Source organism: Condylura cristata, unplaced genomic scaffold (assembly GCF_000260355.1).
Source record: "Condylura cristata isolate star-nosed mole 26May11 unplaced genomic scaffold, ConCri1.0 scaffold00001, whole genome shotgun sequence".
NCBI lineage: Eukaryota > Metazoa > Chordata > Mammalia > Eulipotyphla > Talpidae > Condylura > Condylura cristata.
The window spans coordinates 37,127,169-37,150,684 of NW_004567102.1; the positions used below are offsets into that span (position 1 = coordinate 37,127,169).

Sequence of the window (23,516 nt, forward strand, 5' to 3'; positions counted from 1 at the left end):
GCACCTTCTGGCCAGGACCCATACAAAAGGGTCAGAAATGGCCAGACAAATCTGGGAGGAAAAGAGCACAATCAAAATCAATATAAACACTGCCACAGTCAACCTCCCCATGGGTCTCTCACCCATATCTCTTTCAACCATCTCAGGGCCAAGAAATAAACATGGTTTCTTCGCATGTCTCCCTCTGCTCCATGTGGCTTCCTCAGGTCTCCTTTTGGCTCTCCATCCTGCTCCCTTCCTTCTCAGATTCCTTCTCTTTCTATTTCTCTTCTAGCTCCACCCTACCTCTGGGTGGGGCAGGGAACCTGGAACTTCCGCTTTGCCTAGGGACCACCCAGTTACAAAATCAGTGACTCTACAACGTTTCATACTTTTTGACATTGATGAAGGTCAGAGCAACTTATGGACTGAGAAGGTCAAGGAGATGGAAAGACAGGACATTCAGCAAAATCTCATGCACATAGCTCTGAATTGTTGGGTTTTCATGCAAACTGGCTTCTGCCAGGCACTTTCTGAGTCAGATTTTGAATGTGTTACTGCATGAGGTTCCAGAGAGGAGTTCACTTTAGTGCTTAATGTGCAGGAGGCTAGAGATGTGAGGTGCAAAGTCAAACCAAGGGGAATATACAAATGAAAGTCACATTTCCTTGAATGTATTCTATAGCTCTTCATTTCTCGGGCCAGCTTATACTTGTGGCGGTTTTCTCTCTGGACCAATATGTCATTTATTTTGGTTCTACTAAGTCACACACCACTGGAATGCGATTGGTATTCTTACCAACTGAGAGCCATCTGCTCTTTTCTAGACAACAGCTATTCTTTTCTGTCTCTCTCCACCTCCTGCTTCTTTCAGTTTTCTCATATATTTTCAATCGTATGCATTCTTTTCTCTGGAATAGGAGACAGTAAGCACTGGAGGAATTATCTCTTTGAATATATTTTATTCTCAGGCATTGAAAATTTTAAATTGTTGTTTGTTCCCTTTCAGAGTGTTGATCTTCTCCATGTAAAATAAAATGTTTATCTGTAACATTGGCAAAGGGAAAGGTAATCTTCTGGCAAGCTTCGTTATCTGCTTAGGTAAATCATGAGTTACTTTTTACTACTGGCTTTTTTGTGTCATATTTTCTTCATTTTTTTTTTTTAAAGATTTATTTATTCATACAGAACTGGGGTACAGGCCAGAGATGCGGAGGGTGAGAGAATTCACCAGAGACAGAGTGGGGAGCAGAACAGGCAGATCGACGAAGTACACTGCTGAGGGGAGCAGCGGGCGGGTCAGGAGAGGTCTGCCACGCCATGTGGTCACCTCCGGGGCAGGCAGGGATCGAACTCATGCGGAAGTGGCTTTAGCTTCTCAGTGCAGTGCTTTAACCCGCTGCGCCACCAGGGAGGGCCCTTTTCTTCATTTTTTAAAAAATCAGGTAACAGGGGTAAACTGTTTCCAGAGAAAGTGATAGGTAACCGAAGAAGAAAACAGAGCACTGTTGCTATAAACATCATCTCTGCTCTGAGAGCACTGAGGGGAGGCTCCTTGATGACGTTCAAGGCATTTCCAGTTAGTCCTGCTGAAGGGCAAGCTAGTTTCTGGACTAGTGAATTCTCACTAGTGAATTCTCATTGGCTTTGCAACTTTGATGCCAAGTTCAAGTAGCATTCTTCATTTATGTGTCCACATGCTTTAGATGAAACGGTGCCGTACTTAAAAAGGCGTGTATTCTGATCTAACTGTGTGGATTATACTGAGTTTCCTCAGTATAACATGTAGTTGACCTATACCTATGCTATAAAGGTGTTACGGGAATGAACTGAGACAGCATATGGAAAACCTTAGAATTAGCTGCTGTTCAATAATGTTGGTTGAATTTTAATCTACAAATTTAAGTAAACTTCAGAAATGAGATCACATTCTGGATAATTCATCATTGCATCAATCATTTGGATTCTTTGCATAAAGAAAGTTTTAGGGATTCAATTATCTGTATAAAATACTCACTTCTGCTCTGCATCTTTTAATCAAACTTAAAATTTAACTGAAAATTATATTCTTTTTGGAGGTAATGACTTGCTAGGAAAAAGGAAAAATGGGTTAAGGAATTGCCTTTTCCATTTTGTCTAAAGATATATATTTTTTAAATGATACAATTAGAAGAGCTAAAACCTAATGTGATATGTCAGCCCACATCAAAATAAACCTACTCTTATTATAAAAAAATTCTCTGGGTTTATTAAGATGTTATGAATTTAGTTAGTAAGATTTCCATTGTCCTTCACTCTATTTGTAGTGGCTCAAGCACAAAACCTTTGTTAAAACCGCCTATTAATCAATTTGCTCTTCTACTTTTCAGTAATTGCGTTTTTCAGATGAAACAGTATATCAACATTAACCCTTTTCTATTCAATTAAAGCTTTCTTTTTATTAGCCAGGACTATTTTGTATTAAAACTATTCATGCTTATAAATGCTAAAATAATTAAAATTGTTTTGAATAGATATCCTTTAGTTTCCAGATTCTTTTAAGATTTCATGCTCAATAGTTCTTGGATTTCTCTAAGGTCCTACATAATCACATAACTAACACATTTAATTCTGATGTATAGATTTGCTATCAACAGATTAAAGGCAGAAAGGGGAATTATAAAAACACCTTCTTCCTCTACAATCCATCATTCATGATACATCACCAGTTTTCTGGATTTCAGACAAGTTCCCTTTGGCATAATTTTCTTACTTCATCAGTTTAAGGTATCACAGTCCATTGATATTCAATCCATTGGTTAAGATAAATAATATTCCATACAATTGCTATAAAATTTTCTCTTTAAAATGGGCATCTTTTATATAAAAATTTAAGTAGTATAACTTGTATCTTTACCTTTTTTCATGTTTACTAAAAAATCTCTTGAGGTTCAATATTCTATTGTTTTAGAGACACAGCAGGAAAAATAATACACTCAAATAAGGTATTTGAAATTGAATTAAACAACATAAAAAGGTGCAGACAGGTTTGAGAGAACACATTACAGAACTAGCCGCAAAGGGAGCCATTATCTACATTAGTCAGGAATGAGCAAGGCAAAGACAGTAGCTGTGACTAAGAGAAGTTCTACTGACAAAAGCTACATCCTTGTTGGGGACACACAACCAGTTCAAAGTGACCTTGCAGGGAGTGAGTTGGATGAACAAATACTACAATTCTCTTCTTTTGGCCGCCAAAGCTTGCCGGGAGTCCCACTGACCAACTCCAGATGTCGAATAAATGTGAGAGGCACGAGTGCCTTTAGACACGATTCACACATGTCAGCCTTCTGTGACACAGAGCAGGACAGACTGGAAGAGCAGGTCTGATACAGGGCAAAGGGAAATCAGATACAAGTACTAAGCACACGAGGCTCAAACACTTTGTGATCCTTTAAATTTTCTTTATTTAATTGCTTGAGCATTAATAGAATATCTATTAAGTGCATGCCATTCTATTGGGTTCTGAAGATACAAAGGTATAAGTAGCCAAGACAGGGTTAGGACAAACCCAGCAAGGCAGGAGGTTGTGTTTGCATGAACTGGCTGGTGAGTGCCTCCATCTAAATTTTGCATCTCTGATGCTTCTTCCTAATCTACAGTCTCAATAAGTCTTCTTCCTGCCTTCAAGTTTATCGCAATCTATTCATGTAAATATCAAGAAAAACAACTATACCACAAAATGTTTAATTACAAATGCCATGTTAAAAATATGTTTTATGAAAGCTCAGATACCTAAACACAAATCCTTAACTCCAGGGGTCTGGTAAAGCTCCTCTGAACCCAGATCATTTACACTGAGTCTTAGAGGAAAAGAAAGATTTTTTTGAGAGATTTGTTACACATGAGTTTACTGAGCTTCTACTAAGTGCGAACTGGATGGTAGGGGAAGAACAGAACAAGACAGAGATGGTTCCTGCTCTCTGGAGTTTAATGCTCTGGTGGGAGCAAAAGGCAGCAAAAGAATAAACAAGAGGATATCAAGAAGAGAGAAATATGGATGGGATGTTCAGAAACATTCCCCACTGGTGTCTACATTTAGTATAAGCAGAGGTTCTAACTGCCCTCATGTCTGAACTGTTCAAGAATTTTGAATAGCAAACCATCTTGGAAGATCGTATGTCCTTCTCTGGAGCAGAGGGGAGGTAGATTTGCTTACTGTTCATTACAGAAGATTTGGATGCTCTCAGCTCAGCTGTCCTACATTGTAACACAGCCTGGTGAATATGTAGGATTCCTCCACATTGCTTACAGTGGATTTGAGGGGAAAGAAGAAAGGCATGAGCATGAAAGTCATCATGCCATATAGTGTGCTAAGAGTATAAAGGTACTCTTGTCTCTGAACCAGGTGACTTACTCTGGGTTGCTTTAATAAACAGCATGGACTGGGTGGCTTACACACAACAGGAGTTTAATTCTCAGAGTACTGGAGGCTGAGAAGTCCAAGATCAAGGCACTGGTAGATTCATTATCTGATGAGGGCCTGCTCCTAGTTCATAGCTGGGCCTTCAGATGGACCTGTGGCAGTCTTTGTAATTAGTTGTAAGTAGGCTAAAATCTCCAAGCTTTCATAGTTACTGATAGTTTTGGGTGAGGGTATAAGATGCTGACAATGACATTATTTCTGGAAAAGAAAGTACGCAGCCATAGGAACCAGGATCAGGAATATAAAAGGAATCCCCCAAATCTAGCAGCAAATGCTCTTTCTCAATTGGTGAGCAAATTAGGTGAAAGGAATTAGTAAGGGTCTCCCACTGTCCTACTTATTAATATATGTTTAGAGGCCACATGAAGAGAGGTAAGAATAAAATAAGCCAGATTATACTGCTTCAGTATTCACTTGCCTCTCTGTGGGAAGAAGAAATATTACAGTGACAATGAGGCAGCAAGTCCTGTGGCCAGAGTTGAAAGACAATATGGCTATAACTATTGAGTTAATGAATCCCTGAAGCTGAAATAAATGGTGTCAGCAATGAGAATACAGAGCTTGAGACAGACTAAAGCAATTAGAAGTTAATTTGGTTGGGCTGCACAGGTGGCTGTTTGAGACCAAAAGTAAATGCAAAGCCTTGATTACTAGTACAGAATTACTCCATGGGCACCCCCCTAAACCTTCCCTCTCCTTTGACTCTAATCTTAGTTGATTTAAAGAGAAAGACAGTTGGAGCTGGGCCATCACCTCTCTGACCCTGATGGGCACTGAAGGTCATAATACCCATCTGAGTGAGTTGGGGAGGAAAAGACCTCAAACTTTAGGTTCTGTTGGATGTTATCAATCAGGTCACTGTCCTTCCAAGTGCCAATTGATGGGATTTAGTCAGGGCACACAGTGGGGAAAGGATGCTAACATGATCTCCTAGGCAGAGGCCTTTGGACCAGTTGAATGGAATAATTCTGTTCTGATTCACTGTTTGGCGAAGCTAACACCCAGTGTCCACTCAGATGCTGTAGCTGTTGAAGTATAAAGAAGAAAAATGGATGTAATCTATCATTCCAATGGGCAGCACTCAAGGCCTTCTCATAGCTCTGACCAATATTCCCTTGATGCCTTTTGTTATATTTATACTGACTCATTCCCTTGATGCCTTTTGTTATATTTATACTGACTCTCCGAGTATGGTCAGTAGCTTAGCCTTTTGGAAAGCTATAGGCTGGAAGATGAAAAACATCCTTCTTTAAGACTATGAACTATGTTTACAAGACAATATGACTCACTCACGTGGATGTCCATAATAAGGAACACTTCTTTGATGAAATCAGCAGGAATCAAACTGCTGATCAAGCATGCACAGTCAGGAGTGCCCCCATAGCTGCAGGAATCCATCCTCATCACCCCAGACATGGGAACACATCCACCACCCCAGTTTGGACACAAAGATTCAGTGCTCTGACAGTAACACTGCATGCTTGACCTGTGACTCCTGCCCTAAGTTGACCCATTTGTCTGGTGGGCAAGGCCACATTGCCTGGGCTTAGTTTCCATTCATTTTTGCTTGATGGACCACCCCAGAATGGGAATGGTGTGTTTTATCTGTATTCATTTCTATTTAATGCCCTAGTGTTTACTGTCATCCACCCACATACTTTTTGTGACCACATACTGGTGATTATGAATGCTCTTAAATTTCCTGTAGTTTTAGATCCCTGGGTTGGGTGAAAAATATTCTGATGTCCACAACAAGGTGAAAGGCACATTAATTGTGTATGGAGAGGACAGGAAATGAATGTATAGCATCATTGTCTTTTTCTCCTAATTTATCAAAAGAGACAAAGTGTTGAATCTTCTTGCTGCTGGATGTGGCTATGTGACTAAACTTGAAGAGTTGTGGGAAATAAACCAAAAGAAAGAAAATCACTTTTTTTTTTGGTAGTGAGCATCTTTAGGTACAAGACAAATGTCAATGTCGTCTTATGCTTATTTAAGGTGACTTGCTTTTCCCAGCCCGCCTTTCTTTCCTGCGCATCTATCTCCCATTCCTTTTTCATCTCCCTTTTCACTAGAATAAGAGCTTTATATCTTGTATGAGTTTGTGAAAGTAAAGGCTATTAGATGTGGCCAGCTGGTCTAAATGACTTGAGATTTGGGGTGATGCAGTAGTGTACATTTTCATTTTGATATAGGATCTTCCTTAAATTTCCATCCCAGGCTACTTTATATATCTTCTCTGGCACTTAACTTCATTTGCTTTTAATAATCTACTGTTCCGTCATTCTGACTTTCCATTGCCTCCTACACATCTGTTTGGATTGATATTCTGCTGTTCATCATGCAAGCATGATTTCACTTTGAAAATGATTTTCTTTTGATGGATGCTCTGGTTATTCAGGCAAGCATGGTCTTGTGTTCTTAACAATTTCTGATAGCCAGTCTCGGCACAGCACTCCAACAGTCATCCCTCAGGGTCTCAGGCATTCACTCATGCTAGCTCCAGACTTCTTTGTAATTAAATGCCAGAAATGTTGTATTCCTTGGATTAATTTATATCAGGGCTTGGCAAACTACAACCGTTGGGTCAAATCTGCCCTTAGCTTGTTTCTGTATTGTCTGTGAGCTAAGACTAGTTTTAACATCTTTTAAGCATTGCAAAAGCAAGCAAATAAACAAACAAACAAAAAACCAAAAGCTGCAAGCAGAAAGCCTAAATTATTTACTATTTGGCTCTTTATTGAATAAGTTTGTCTTCATTTGACCTATATTAATAAAATTGAGCTTCCATGTGATACCCACTCCATCATGACAAACAGCAAGCTGTATGTCTTCCTGAGGCTCTTTTGGAATAATTTGACTTTAAGTAGAAATTAAGTACAAACTATGTAGCCAAAATATTATATGCTGTAGGCAGAACCCAGGGAAGATATAAGGAGATACATAGTGATCTTACAAGACAACTGAAACCGAGATTCAGTGAGAGATCATATATGACTGAGACAAACCAAACAACTGTTGCAAATGACAAGGAGCCCCAAATTAAAATAATAAGGACCAATGCTCCAAATTAAATGAAGACAGAGCTACTTCTCCTTTGGCCTTTGCTTCAGCAGCTGCGTGGCGAAGTAGTGACACCAGTGACTTATTTATCTGATGATGGGCAATCATCTGCTTAAGAAAACACAGGCGGGGTGGGATTAACTAGTATTAGATAACCCTTTCACTCATTCATACCACTCATTATTCATACTGCTCATGATAAAGCAAAAAGGAACATGACTTGGTTACTTTCCTTCTACATTATAACATTTGCAACAAATTTGAACACAAAACTCATTATTTTTGCAACGAAACAAATTTCATTCTCCCTGATTTCTCTTTTTATCCCCTTCAAAAATTCCCTTATGTTTCCCTCCTTATGTTTCCCTCCTGACCAAGGAGAAGCAGCTCTGTCTTCATTTAATTCCTTACATTTTCCCTCTTGTGTCTTTGTCTAGGTAGTTCTCCTTATGGAATCTCCCTCCCTCTCTTCTGTCTGCTGAAATTCTGTTTATTCTTCAAGACCAGACTTAACTATCACTTTCACTAGGAAACCTTCCGAGATTCCCTCTGTTGGAGTTCCTTTCTCTGGGCACTGGGTCTTAAAAGCCCTGGAACAATCTTTTGGCTTGTTTCTTGGCATTTTCCACCATTCAGGTGATATAAATACAAGTTGCACAGTCAAATGTGTCCCAGAACTCAAGTTTTGATTCTAGTGACTATTGCCAATCCAAGGCCCCAGAAGGACAGGAAGCTTCCTCAAGGCTTGTCCAGACCAGCAAGCAGGATGTTTTTTTCTGGCTCCTTTTCCCTAAAGCAAGCAGCTCTGACCTTCATGCCTAAAACCCAATTAGAGTCACAGTCTCACTGGGCAAATGCTGACCCTCCCACCCTGGACTAGGCAGGCTAGGGCCCTCCCTCCCGTCCAGTCCTGAGGCGACTGCATAGTCACACTGCCACTGTGCACTGCCCCAGCACTGATTTCTGTGGCTGCTTCTTACATTTTTACCTTTCTTTTGTGCTGGTTTATATTGTGCTCATGTCTTATTTCAGCCAGCATTTCTCTGTTTGGGGAATTATATGTTCGGATTGTGATGCAGAAGGGACTCTGCTCATGTCAGCTCATTCTGCTATCGCTGCCTGATGATATAGAATCATATAAGATTCTGTTTAACTATGGAAGTTGTCACAGTTCTTCATTCCATTTTGTGCAAGTAGAAAAAGCCTGAATATGCTTGTAGAATATCACTATTTTTCTAACATCTAGTTATCTGAGCATTCCATACATTAGTTTCTCAATTTCTCCAACTAAAAAAATAAATCCTAGTGAAGAAAGATTTAGTGGTCAAAAAAGACTGGGACAAGAGGCACAGACCAAGGGAAATTTCAGACTAATGAAAATATAGTCAATCTTCAATTACCTTGACAGATGACACTTTGCCTCAATACAGATAATCAGCAACACTAGTGACACAGTCAACTTTAGGCAAATGATGTTAGATTATAATTGGGCATTCTGAGCCCACACTTAAAGCACTTTTCATGTAACTATAATGACTGTTACATGTAGTCAAACAAAGGGTGATTTATATTGAAAATACTTTGTGTTTTGAAGGCCAAATCTGATCTTACAGGTCAATGAACTAACTTCATGCAATTTCAGTCATGTTCACAGTGGGGGTATAAGATAGGACTAGTGGTTAGTAACCAAAGATAGCAGGGCATTATTTTATTTATTTCTAAGTTTTGATGTACAGAAAATTGGGGAATTTCATCAACTACTTGATAATGCTCAATTTTTAGTTGCTGTGTAAATGACCCACATATATTTAAAATTTAAAATGGCATGTATCCTTCCTGAAGCTAAGCTCCCAGCACAAATCCTTGAACTTATTCTTATAATATGCATGACTGGGAAACACTCAATTAAGTCTTTCTGACAGACAGGCTGTGTTTACTGTCAAGCCTCCATAAGAACAGGGTACTTAGTACTGCTCTATGTCAGCAAAGAATATAGCAAAAGTAGAAAAGTGGAACAAAAAGGAAAAAAAAAAGAGTGATGAAGGGATTCTGCATTTTACTCTGCTTCATGAAATCACAGAATTTTTAAAAAATTATTTATTTATACATACAGAACTAGGGTACAGCCAGAGATGTGTGTGTGTGTGTGTGTGTGTGTGTGTGTTTGCGTGGTGGGGGCTGGGAATATTCACCAGAGACAAAAAGTACACTGCTGAGGGAAGCAGAGGGCGGGTCAGGGGTCAGGAGAGTTCTGCCATGCCATGTGGGTAACACCCCCCCCAACACCCCCCCTCCCAGCCAAGGATAGAGCTAGTGCTGCAGTGGCTGCAATAGCTTCATAGTGCTGTGCTTTAACCCATTGTGCCCCCAGGGAGGGCCCCAAAATCACAGAATTTTTTTTTTTTTGAAATCACAGAATTTTATAGAGAGATGGAGACTGAAGAATGAGAAGTACGTGATCTTTTTTATACCTGTGAACCCAGGTTGAGTAAGGTGAAATGACTGACTTGCTCAGGGTCACAGAGCTGGAAGGAGGAAGGACTGCAGCAGGAGCCAGGCCTGCTCCTTGCAGCAGCTCAGACACACATTTATTACTGGAATAATTTGAGTAGCTTTGTGTAATAGCACTTGAAGATAATAGGCTATTTTGGAATAAATGTCTACATCTTGGCCTAATAAGCTCTGCATGTGTACGTGTAGCTTTGCTACAGAAGAGAGCAGAGACCTAATTGGTATCTATTTTTTCCCTCTAGCTCTTGATTCTAAATCATCTGAATGTTTCTAGACATTCTATAATATAAAGAAGTAGAGCGTGTTTCTCATATGTTGTGCAGGGTTTGTCCTTATGTGGTATTTATGTAAACGGGCTGGAAACTGTGATGGGAAGCTAAAGATGAATAGCAAAGTGAATGAAAGATGTTTCACCTTCTTAGGTGAACGCTGAGATTCGGCCAAAGTCAGTCTACATGTTAAGGAGTAGCTGGGGACATACCCCTGGCACATTTCTCACCCACTCATTCTCAGCATGGCAGCCTCCACCCTTGACACATTGTTATTTAGCCCCTTGAATAGTCCTCTGCCTGGGCAGCATGCATAGGACACTTTGGGGTTGGTTAATTCTTCATTTCACAGACCAGCCATAAGGAGTCTTTATTATTTCACAGTTGAGTTAATAAACAAGAGTGAGGGGATAGCTCTAGATTCACATATTGCTTAGCATATTTGAGATACTTTCCACAGTTCTAATATTGATCTAGGAGTGTTTTTAAAACATTACTATGGCAACAATCCTTATTCAGTGGGGGAAAGCAATGCATTATCTATGCAAAGAAAGAAGTGAGAAGAGTATTTCAGATGCTGTCTTTTTACACCCTGCAGATGTGCCCTGACCTCTCAGCATTATTTTTGCTGAGGACAATGTCTGGAAAATAAATTTTGTTGAGAGTTACTCACTGACTCTGGAAGATATTATCAATTCAAACACTGTGTCATAAAAAAAAAAAAAACAGCCTCTCACTGATTTAAGATTTTCCACAAAAATGAATACTTTCATCATACTTGAAGTTGATCGGGTTATCATTTGAGAACACCATGAAGAAAAGATAATATTTTCAGTCAGTAGCTGGAAATTGGTGCATAGGATGCATTACAAAGATTTAGCTGTAGGTGTTCATGAATTTGTTCATGAGGCATTCATTGAACAAATATTTATTGAGCAGAATCTATGAGAAAAACAGAGTTCTGATGTCAATTGCATTAACAAGAGTTACAGATACTATTGATACTGTTTGAACATTTACAACCCGAGTTTTTTAATCATTGAACAAGACAAACCTCTGCCAAGAATGATCTAATAACATTTTGTTTCTTTTTTCCCCACAGATCTTAGAAACAGTAGATAACTCACTGTTTACCTTCTTTGTTTAAAAACTGAAAAGTGAGGTTGTCTGCACAGCATAAACTGCAGTCTAATTTAGGCAATTTCCAAAATTGTCCAGATGTTAATGGCCAAACTTGATGGAACACTGTAAAACATTCACGTGTCTGTGTGTATGTGTACATACTTTAACCCAGAAGCATGCAAATATGTACACCCATTTACCAGCACATGAATTATTTGGATTCACCAGACACTTACTCCAAGACTATGTGATTTGTTAGTTAACTATGGTCTTTGGGCCAGCAGCATGAGCATCATCTGGGAGCTTGTTAGAAATGAAGAATCTTAGTTCCCACCCTAAATCTTCCAATTCAAAGTCTGCCTTTTTAACAAGATCCCTGGTGATTCCTTCACAATTAAACATTGAGAAACATTGTTGTAACTGATTTCAAACAGCAAACTGAGTTAAGAATTGAGCCAATTATTTAAGAAGAAAAAAAAATACACCTGTTTCAACTGTCCATATGACTTTTAAAAAAAGTGATTATGGAGGGAGGGTAGAAAAACAGATAATCAGAATGTTGAATTATCTGAATGAAGCCTACTCTTTTTCACAGTGTTGAGTTAACTGTATCACAATTATTAACAATTCCAATTATAATCAAACATCTTAATCATAATTTGCAATGGCTGCATCATATCCTATTAAGTTAATGCTCAAAACTTAGTTAATCATTCCCCAATTATGTGGGCAGTCGGTTTCCATGTTTTTTCTACTATAAGCAATGTAGTAATAAGTATTGTACAACAGTTTAATTAATAAATTCACTTCCATAGCATAAACTACCGTAATGGAATACTAGATTCATGTATCTACAATACTATAGGGTTTAGAGATTTATCAATAAATTGTTTTAGGAGAGGTCTTTAGTGATTTATTTTGAAATCTGCATTGCTTTAAATATTTCAGTTTTACAACATCTTGTTAACAATATAAATAATTATTTCCAAATTTGCTAATTAAACAGAATACAGCTCATGTTTTTTCACAATGAAAATAATTAAAACTGCAATTAAACTTCACTTTTTCTGTTTTCCTAGAGCAGAATTTCCTAACAGGTATTATGAGACCTATGCAGGTGTATAGAGAAGAGTGCTTAGCAATTTTTAAGTAGAAATGGAAACAGTTCAATCTTCCTGGATGGTCACCAGCTGCCCCACCCACTCGCCACAAACAGGTTGAGAAAAGTTATGGAAAAGCAAACTTAAGACTCACTGTTTTCATTTTCCCTATTTCAGTTGTATTTTATGTTCTTTGTTTTATTTTAAAAAATACTTACTTTTTGAAGTTTTAGGTTTACAAAAATATTGAGGAAAAAGTACAGAGTTCTCATGTGGGTGATACGTTATTTCAAATTCCAGTTTTTCATTGCTGGTATATATATAAAGTTCTTATATGAACTTTGTATCCTGCAACTAATAACTTACTAGTTCCAGGAGATTGTCATTATTTATTCTTCTGCATTTTTACATATATAAAACCATGTCTTCTGTGAACAAAGGTAGTGTTATTTCTTCTTCTCTAATATGTATACATTTCTTTTTTAAAATATGTATACATTTTTTTTTATTATTGCATCAGCAAGGGCTTTTAATATAATGCTGAATAGAAGTAGTGAAAGTAGACATGCTTGCTTATTTATTGGACTTAGGAAGAAAGCATTTAGCTTTTTACCATTAAGTATGATCTTAGCTGTAATGTTTTTATAGATGATATATATCAAGTTGTTTAAAGTTTATGATGATGTAAAATTTATTTTATTTTTGAATGTTGAACTAGTCTTGCATACCTGAAATAAATTCCATTTAGGCATGGTGTATAATTCTTTTTATACATTGTTGGGATTCAATTTACTACGAATTTATTGAACATTTCTGTATCTCCCTTTATGAAAGAATTGGTCTGTAGTTTTTCCTTATTGTAATGTTTCTGGTTTCACTATTAGGGTAATACAGGGCTCGGAGTGAGTTAAGAATTTTTCTTTCTGCTTTGATAATTTGGAAGAGATTGTAGAGAACTGGAATAATTTCTTCCTTAAGTGATTGTTAGAATCAATTCGCTAAGTCTATTGCTTTCGATCTTGGCAGGTTATTAATTGTTGAAATAGTCACTTTATTAGCATATAGGCCTGTTACATAGTCTTTTTCTCCTTGCATGATTTTTGTAGAGTGTGTCTTTAAAGGAATTGGTCCATTTCTTCCAGGTTTTCAAAGTTGTGGGCATAGAACTGTTCATAATATTCCTTCACTATCCTTTGCAGTCCATGTACTCAATAGTGATGTTTTCTACTTTTCTTAGCCAGTCGAAAGATTTATTAATCTTATTGATCTTTACAAATGACAAGCTTTGGGCTTTTGTTGATTTTTTTCTATTAACTTCTTGTTTTCAATTTCTTGAAATTGTGTTGTTTATATTACTCATTACTTTCTGTTTTCTTTGGGCTTAATTATTTTATTTTTCTAGTGTCTTAAGGTGAAAACTAAGATTAGTTTCAGAACTTCCCCCCTTTTCTCTCTTCTAATACAGTCAATGCAATAAAATTCTCTCTAAGTGTTTATTTCCTCTATCCCGTACATCTTCATAAAACATATTCTCCTCTTCATTTAGTTAAAAGTATTTCCAAGTTTTCCTTGAGGTTTACTCTTGACTCATGTGTGGTTTGGAAGAATGCTGTTTAATGTCCAACTATATGGGCAATTTTCCAGCTATCTTTTATTGATTTCTGGTTTTAAATTTATAATGGCTTGAGAATATATTTGTGTGTGTCTTAGGTACCAGAATGTGATCTTTCTTGGTGAAGGTTCTAGATGAGCTTGAGAAGAATATGTATTCTCTTTTGGGTTAGATGACATATTTTACAAATGTCCATTAGATTCAATTGATTAATAAAACTATTCAGGACAATTGCATCTTTACCTTTATTTGCTTGTTTTAACTCTCAATTACTGGAAAGCCAGACATTGAAATCTCCAATTGTAATAATGGATATCCTTTCCTGTCAGTTCTAACATTTTGCTTCACATATTTTGCTAAGTGAAATGATATTTAAGATAATTATGATTCCTTGTATATAAACATATCCAACCTAGCAAGTCATAAGCAATTATATAGAATTATTCCAAGATTTGAAGACTCAAATACACAATAAACTATCTTCTATAACCTCAAAGCAGTACTACCAATTCCATCAACTGTATTCTTTGATTAATAAAAAAGAAACAAGGAGATGTATGACCAGTTGAGACAACTGGTCCTACATTTCGTGTGAACCAATACTCCTACGTTAAAAAGAAAAGTCCAGGAAGCTTCCTATAGTTTCTACCACAACATTCCCCCTTTGAACAGCAATCTATCCAGTGATGGATAGATTGAAGGCAAAACAGGAATAAGGGTGTGAAACCAACAGAGAGGGGAGAAGTTCTGCTCTTAGAAACTTATTGCAGTAAGAAAATTCTTTACCTCTAAGTACTGGAAATGGTACACAAATAGTTTGAGACTTCTCTTTTGGCGATTACTATGGGAACTGTTTATCAACTCAGCATATTAAAGTCAAAATCAACTTACCTCTCAGACACCTAAATAGTAAATAAAGCAATGTAGTGTTACAGCAATATTAGAACATTACCAGATGCACTTTAGTATTTTCATTAGCTGTGGTTATCACTAGCTTCCCACCCCCTTTTCTGTGCTCATTTTAAGTAAAAGTTTTCAATTTTGTTTCAAGTAATCTACTTTTGTTACAAAGGAGCAGGTCTGAAGACTCTCCTGATATTATTTTGTATATTTGCTCACCTATTAGTGCACTGAGCTTGGATATACATACATATGATCCAAAAGCCAGAGTTTATGCTTCATCCTATGTGACATAAGAATTTAGACATCGACCTCAAAGTACTGGGTAATATTTAGCAGAAACAAAGCCAGATGAGTTTACATCTCTTCATCAATATTCTCTTACTACTACTTTGTAGCTGTTAGAACAAATCAAACCTGGCATATCAATATCAAAATATTTCAACTCCAATTTTTTTCAGTGCATGAACTCTTAACTATCAATTACCCCACTGGATGCCTCTTTATTGTTAACTTTAAGTTCTATAGATCATTAAGCTTCGAATGAGTATTCAACAGATGTGGTATGAGAACCTGCTTTGAAATAATTTGCTAAAAGATCTTGGGTGAGTCAATTCATCTCTCTACTTCTTCATCTTCTCACTTAAGGGGCTTAGAGTGTTACATGATTTCTAAGTTTCTTTTTGACTCCAAAAGTCTATGACTCTATTGCTAAAGAAGAAATGGGGGGTGGGGGGGAACTTAATTGAATTTCATGTCTTTCTATGACATAATTGAACATTTGCTACTGAGCACCAGCCAGAGAGCAATGGAAACTATAATTAGCTCCAAGATTTTCTACTGACTCAAATGGGAATGCCACTGTATTTTTGCTACTACTTTGATTCTTAGTAAAAGCGCCAGCATCTTCTTGGTCCCTGGGTTAAATCAATGTGTGCATTAGGTGATCATCGTCAGAGTGACCTCTAAAGGCTCTATCCTTTCACCGTTGCCCTTTTAAACAATTTTGTTAGTGATCTGAAGAAAGTATTTTCCAGGTAAAAGTTGGGAGAAAAAGCTAATATGTAACGACAGCATGCTGAGATTCAAACGAATGACAGTGAGACTTAAAAAAGAAAAAATAGGCCTAAGCAAGAAGATAGAAAATAACAGGGATAAAGGTTAACTCTTTTAGGCATTTGGCACCAAGAAGATGGAAAGGAGGTTATTTTGACAATAGTTGCATCTTCCCTTCTCTCTTCCTCTCTCCCAGTCCCTTAAATCTAGCTCAAGGAAGACCTATGAGGAGTTGATGGTGCTGCACAAAATGTTCAATCGTGAATGCATGTGTGAACTGCATTAATAGTGCTCAGATAAAACAAAGTGTCTACCCACTTCTCTCTGCACGCCAAGCCTCACCTGCGGATGCGCATCTACTTTGGAGCATTCTGCAAAGCCAGGTCCAGCAACATCCCGAGTTGGGTGGGAAACCAAATCACATGAGTTATTTAGGGTTCTTCAGAATTATTTAGGGTCTAGGGAGACTTTCACAGTAGACATCGGGAAGAAGAAAAGGAATGTCTTGTAGAAGAAAGCAGGGTTCAGTGCAAAAATTGGGGATGGCGGTAGGCGGGCCGCACAACTGAGGAAAGGCCAGCGGCTGGGGGCAGAGGCTCCGCGGTGCACGGAACGCCGCTGCGCACTCGCTGGGCGTCGTGGAGTGGCCGCGGGCCCCGCGGGGCGTCGCCGGCGGACAGGCGCGTTCCAGGGGTGCCGAGGGCCTTGCCGGCTGCGCGCCGTGACGGGTCGTGACGCTTCAATGGTTGCCCCGGCGCGTCGCGGGGTTCGGAGCGCAGGGAGAAGGGCGGGCGCCGGACCTCCTTTGGGCGCACCTCTCGGCGGGAACTGGCGGCTTCGACTGCGCCTCGGGCGGCCGTCCGGGGCGCCGAGCACCATGGGCCCCGGGGTCGCGGGCCGCGCGGCCGGGCTGCTGCTCACCGTGAGCTGGCTGCTCCTGGCGGGCCTCCCGGCCGCGTGCGGGGCCAACGTCACCGCCGCCATCCAGGACGCCGCGCTGGCCCGTGAAGCCGAGGCCGAGGGCGAGGCCGAAGGCGGAGGGGACGCGGCTGCGGCGGCGGAGAGCGAAAGCGACGCTGAAAACGAGGCCCAGACTGAGCCTGAGGATGACGGTGAGGGCAGCAGGTGCCTTCGCGGGCCTGGGGCACCTGTGACGGGCAAAGCCCAGCTCTCAAGACGAGGACAGTGGGCGCTTTCCGTGAGAACAGCTGTAGGGCGCAAGACATACCCGCCCCGAATTCACACTTTCACTCACCCAATAGCCTTGAAAACAGATGTGCCAACTGCACAGGGCCCTGGCAAGATAAACACAGGAACGCGGTTCTGAAATTGCTGCAGAAATGCTGCTAGCTGTTGCTCTGGACAAGGAAAATGAAGACTTACTCTCTTTTCAGGAGTAAGAGTTGGGGATGACCTCCCACCAAGGGAAATTACCTAGGTCTCTCCTTGTTACTTATGTTTTGCCTTTCCATTGTAGCTTTTTTATTTTTAAGTTGAAATTGCTTGAGGTCTTCCTGCTGTCACGTTTGCACCTTGGGCTGGAATCCAGAATTTCCCTCACGGCCACACATCTAGATAGACCACGATCTGTCAAAACTGCCCAGATGCCCCTGTCAGCTGCATGTGGCTCCGCTCTGGAGCACCTGTGTTTCACGGTGGTGGTTTATTTGTACATTTGATTAAAAGCCTCTGGACTGGCTGTAAAAAGCACGTATCAATCCCACTAGTGGCTTTGTTAGATGATACTGTAAAACATAGGAGAATGTGCCTGTGCCTGGTACATAAATTTGCCTTTGCTGCTGGATCATTAAGTAATAAAACTTGGCAGGCTATTGCACACGCTATACTGATCAGTAACTCAAATGCTGGTAGGTAAAAAGTGAGTTGCTTGTTGGTAGCCATCTAAAGGATCTGATTCCCTTCCTCTATAAATAACCCAGCTGAGATTCTGCATGCATGTAGCAGCATAAAGAGCAAGTAGGTGCTGTATTTATCAGTCTTTCTTTTATTTCCTGATGACCTTTAGTAGTGAGTCTCAGTGACAGAAAGAAATTGACTAGCTGAGGTTAATGGAAGGGATCAAGGTTTGTACCGCCTTGATAACATGACTTTACTGAGAGCTTGGAGAGGTCCTTGACTTTGCAAATGTGAAAATAAAAGACTAGGGAAGAAAAGATAATGTTCTAAAGTATAATGGTCGTTGTTTCACTCTAGTTTTAAAAGTATTTGAGTTAACATTTTTAGTATTTACTGGCCAAGTAGTAGTTCTAGCTGTAAAATGTTAAACACAGTTTTAACTAAACCCAGGGGATAGAGTTGTAATAGCCTAAATACAGATTCAAACTTAAGCAAGTTATTCTCTGAGTGCCACTTTCCTCATCTCTGAACTTCAAGGAGTCTATGTATTTTCTGGAATTTTATGCATATATGATTTCATGTAGAGATGGTTTTGCTGGAGAGAGAATACCAAACTTTAAACAGTGAGGTGTCTGAAATCTGAAATTTTTCAAAACCATTATTAAAATCTGGCAAAGTCCCTCAATTCTCAGGAGACTAATAAAAATAGTTATATATATACAATGGAATCTTTTTATCTTTAGGACATTTGGAAAAAAGTAGGAATAAAGGGATAGGGAAGAAGAAACATTTTTGAATTTTTAATAAGAATTTATACATGGAAAATCCTATATTTTAATTTATATCCCTGGCTTTGAAGATGGGTATACCCTAAATGAATATATTGGAAGTACTTTGAATGCATCTAACTACCCTTCAACAACTGACTGTGCATGAATCTGGAATGCATCCATCTTGTAAACAATGATTGCAAATTTCAAATACATCCCCAATAGATTCTAGTTCATCCTTTGAAGAGTCTGTTTTTTTTTTTCCACTTGCATTGTCAAAACAACATTTTTGAAAACTGTAAAGGCACATATTTTGTTGAAATAAAGACTGCCATCTTACTTCATAATTGCAAAACATCACTTTTAGATTTATAATCACTAACTAGAATGGTTGGTCCAATGAATTTTATTCATTTATGTATCATCTCTTTTCTGTCACCTTTGCATACACACCTGCCATCATGATTTTTCCATTTACAAATCTTAAGTAAATTTTGTTGTATACACAACTTATAAAGGGAAAAAAATACTCACCATATCCTTTTAGCTAAGTGGTATGGTCTGACTTATTTTTACAAAATATTTCAATATGCAGCTCCTCCTGATGAAAGATCAAGTGGATGTGAATACTATATGTATGTGTGTGTATATATGTGCGTATATAGAGATATATACATATATATATATATGTATCCTTTTATGCTTAGAAATATATTCATGTATTGATTCTTAAGTTAGGGAAAATTCATCTAGGATATTCATCTATAATAGCATCATCTCTCATTCTTTGCTTATATAATCAGTTTACCATCATCATTAGCACCTAAAATGTTGCTATCTATGTTCATCTTCTGATTCACGCAGTAATTGTGAAATGTTTTTCTTCTGTCAGTTTTCTTCTCTTTGGTCTTTATAGACCAAAGAGAAGAAAATTTCTAAAATTTCAACTGTGTTCAGTCAAAGCTGATGTTAGACAAGAAGAGTACCTCTAGACTTATATCTTTCTGAAAGGTGACACAATAGTTTGGTAAAACAATACAGAAGGAAAGGATTGTGCAATAGCTATGATTTATTTCACACTTGCATAGTATTTCTAGACAATGCCAACCATTCTTCAATTTTATTATTTTAGACTTTTTTAAAGAATCATAATTGAGTGTAATTAATGACTGACAATGGAATCTATCATTAGAGATTATGAAATAAACAACATGTTTCAAGATTTAGAAAAAAACCACTAAAATATTAAGTTAGATTTATAGTCATACATTTTATATCTTTCACATTCCCTTATATCTATTATAAATACTAAGGGTATAAATATATTTATATACTTATGGAAGGGATTAAGAAGAGACATATATAACAATTGAAAGATAGAATGAGTTTTTTTCTCTAAAAATAGTTTTATGTTCTGTAAATGTCACTTTATTTTCTCTTTTTCTTTGGAAGGCCTTTAAGAAACAAAAAAATCATGAAATATCAGCATTACAAATCAACTCCCCCACAAAAATTTCAAAAATTGAATTGGAGTCTATAGGTACATACCAACAGTTAAAAATGTGTCCAGAATTAAAGAGAACATTCCAGAATCTGATCAGAGCAAAAGTGAGTAGGCTCCTAGAAGGCTCCTTATAATATTATATATCATTGTGGATGCCAGGCTTTTATCATTATGGCCTAAGATCCAGTATATTTTTAGGAACGCCTCATCATACTCATGCCTTATATTCAGTGCCCCATTTATTTTTATTTTTTCCATCAAATTAAGAACACCTCTAAGTATATTTGGTAGAATTCACTTCAGTTCTACATGCAAAACTTTCTATTTCTCTAAGGTTTCATTTTACTAAGTTTGCTTATTATTCCACTGGATCACTTTTAGATCCAGATTTGTCTTCAAAACTTATGTGCTAACCTTCCGACCTTTGCAGACACCCTAGATTTAGTCAGCATGACATCAGTATTTTCCAGATCATTAGGGAAATGTTGAGCAGGACCAAATCCCATGACACATTCTTTCTACCACTTTGGAGCCAATCAATTAATTAACATCTGTGGACTTTACTCAGTTACACATAAACTGTCATGATAGTTAAACCATATTTTCCCATTTATATTCATTTGACAAATACCATATTGAAGTTCAGATACATCCAATTTTCCTCATCTACCACTATTACATTCCCACCAAAAAAGAAAGTCACTGAATAATCTAATGGGAATGCAGTGGTCAAAGCTGAAAGAGTTTAGAGACCATCTGATTTAATTTTCTCACTTTTTAATCAAATGAGAAATGTTCTCCTTTCCAAATTTTACAGGAGGGTTAACTAGGTCCAACAGAATTTAAGTAGTTTGCTCAAACTCAAAGCAATTAATTAGTAATAGAAGTTACAATTTGGACTCCTATTCCAATGCACTTTGTTATCTAATATTGTTGCCTAGGCTACAAGTCTTTTAAAAATCATCTTCCAATACCAATACCTTACTTAATACTTTTTTCTACTGAAATTTTAGTACTAATCTGAGTTAGAAGAGTTGGTTATATACTTCGGCTTGTGGGATTCATGCCAAACTTCAGAATGATTAGAAAAAGAGACAAAAATCTTAATGAAATTTCAAAGCAAAATTTAATTATTCAGATACTTAACAAATTCTGAGATTATCCTGCTAAATGTTATTATAAATTCATATGGATAATGTTAATCTTAATTCATTAATATTAACTTAAAAATAAGTAGAATTGATCTATCACTTAATTTTAATGAAAACCTGGTAAAAAGTATTCTTTGGGGATGGAAATGATACACTCAAATACTTTGGAAAATAGATAATAGAACAATTGGGCTTTAAAGTTGTCAGACTTTTTCATTTGGGTGTATTTTTCTGACATCTATAGAATTTTGACTCACCATCTACTAAAATGATGAGAAAATTGTTTTAAAATTTTATACAAGGTTTATATATATTTCCTTTGCAAATCATTTCTTAATTCATTTTGTTAAAACTTAGGCATCTTACTTTTTATTGAGCTATCATTGATGTATAGCACTGTACTTTTTTGAGAGACATAAGATCACACTTCTCCCATTACGTTACCATACCACCACACTTGCAACAAGGTACCCATAATCCTCCACCATAATCTAGGCCACCTCCATATTTTGTTCTCCATCCTTTCCCCTTCCCTCCAGCTGCTAAGCTCAGTTCTACAGTCAGGTTTTCTCAGATTTCTGAAGTTGTTATTGGTTTGGTTTTGTCTAATGCTTTGTTTTATTTCTATATATTCCACATATATGTGATACCATCCAATATTTGTATTTCCCCTTCAGACTTATTTGCTCACCATCATCCCTCCAGTTCCATCCATGTTGTTGCAAATAACAAGTCTACCTTTTTTATAGCTTATAGTATTCCATTTTATATATGTATCACTCATCTGTCCTTAAAGTAAAAAAAAAAATTTAGATTTCTTTTGACTTAATAACAGAAGACTTACCAGGAAAAAATACAGGAATGGGGTTGTTTTTATCATTTAATAAAACTTTAACAACGTTTGCTTCCTATATGATAAATACTGTATTGTCAGTACCCCAGTAAGTGTTTTTGCTTAGGAATACTTTCATATGATTAAATAATGTACCTTTGTACTTTATGTTTAGCTTCAAATTCGACAGTAGTGAAAGAAGTAGAATTTGGGATGTGCACAGTTACATGTGGTAAGTACATAGAGCTGATATTATTATCAGAAATCTGGAGGGGTTAAGGGAAGCTCAAAACAGTTTTTACTTTTTCCAAGTTTTACTTTCAATTTGTATACCTCATCTCTTATATTTCTAATAGTAGTAATATACATATAAAAAATATGGTGCTTTAAAAGATATTTTCAATTAGTAACCTCTAAATCATATTGTAAGCCTACTCACCATATAATTTTGTCACATAAACTGCCTTCACCAAAGTAAAATTTTATCTTACAATTGTTCAAACAGTGAAAGATCTTCTGATGCATTTTATACATGTCTTCCCATTTTCTCTGTTGGCAAATCTATTAAGAAATAAGCTTATTTATAATAGTCTATTTTAAAGTCAACATTTGTCCACTTTGAACATCATGTCTTGGAGGAAAAGAGGTTTTGTGGAGAAGGTAGTAATCAAATATCATGACTGTTTTGATGATTCCATAAATAGAAATTGGACAAAAACATCTAGCATAGGGTGGATTAAAATGACATTTGCTATAACAGACTAGTGTTTCTTAAACTTAAACATTCACCCTGAGTGAGTGCCTGAAAGGCTTATTAAAGCAAAGAATGCTGGGTTTATTCCAGTTTTTAGCTTACTTGGCCTTCTGACTTCCCTAAGCAATCGTAGCAAGTTTTCAAATGAAGCTGATATTTCTGGAGAGAAGACCATCTTTTGAGAATCGCTTCAACTTGTAAATTGAGAAGACAATAGATGGATCAAATAGCAGCAGCATCTGAAGTCTTGTAAGAAATGCAGAATTTCAAGATCTAGTCCTAATTCTGATGCAAATTCAAATTCTACTGAATCAAAATTTGTATTTTAGTAAATTCACTAGGTGATTTGCATGTACTAAAAAATTTGAGAAGCACTGATGTAAACCATCTCGCTTCTTTAACTTTCCCTTTTTCTGGAAAATGGGTTTCATGATTATCATCTTGTTGGGGTTGAAAAAGAGAATCTGACAGAAAGGAAATCAAGATGTACACTTAGTCTTAGCACAGTTCATTTACCTCAAACACGCTCAACATGTCACTAATCCAGCATTTTAGCATCTTCTTCAATTCT

At 37.4% G+C, this 23,516-nt stretch overlaps 1 protein-coding gene across 1 annotated transcript in view; it reads left to right on the plus strand.

The window, feature by feature from the left end:
- The first annotated feature begins 16,954 nt into the window (after nucleotides 1–16,954).
- Nucleotides 16,955–23,516, plus strand: part of SPACA1 (sperm acrosome associated 1) — an 18,312-nt gene continuing 11,750 nt past the window's right edge. The window contains exons 1-2 of the mRNA XM_004674065.1: nucleotides 16,955–17,189; nucleotides 22,367–22,423. Coding sequence (XP_004674122.1) covers nucleotides 16,955–17,189; nucleotides 22,367–22,423 — 292 coding nt within the window. The remainder of the gene's footprint in view (nucleotides 17,190–22,366; nucleotides 22,424–23,516) is intronic.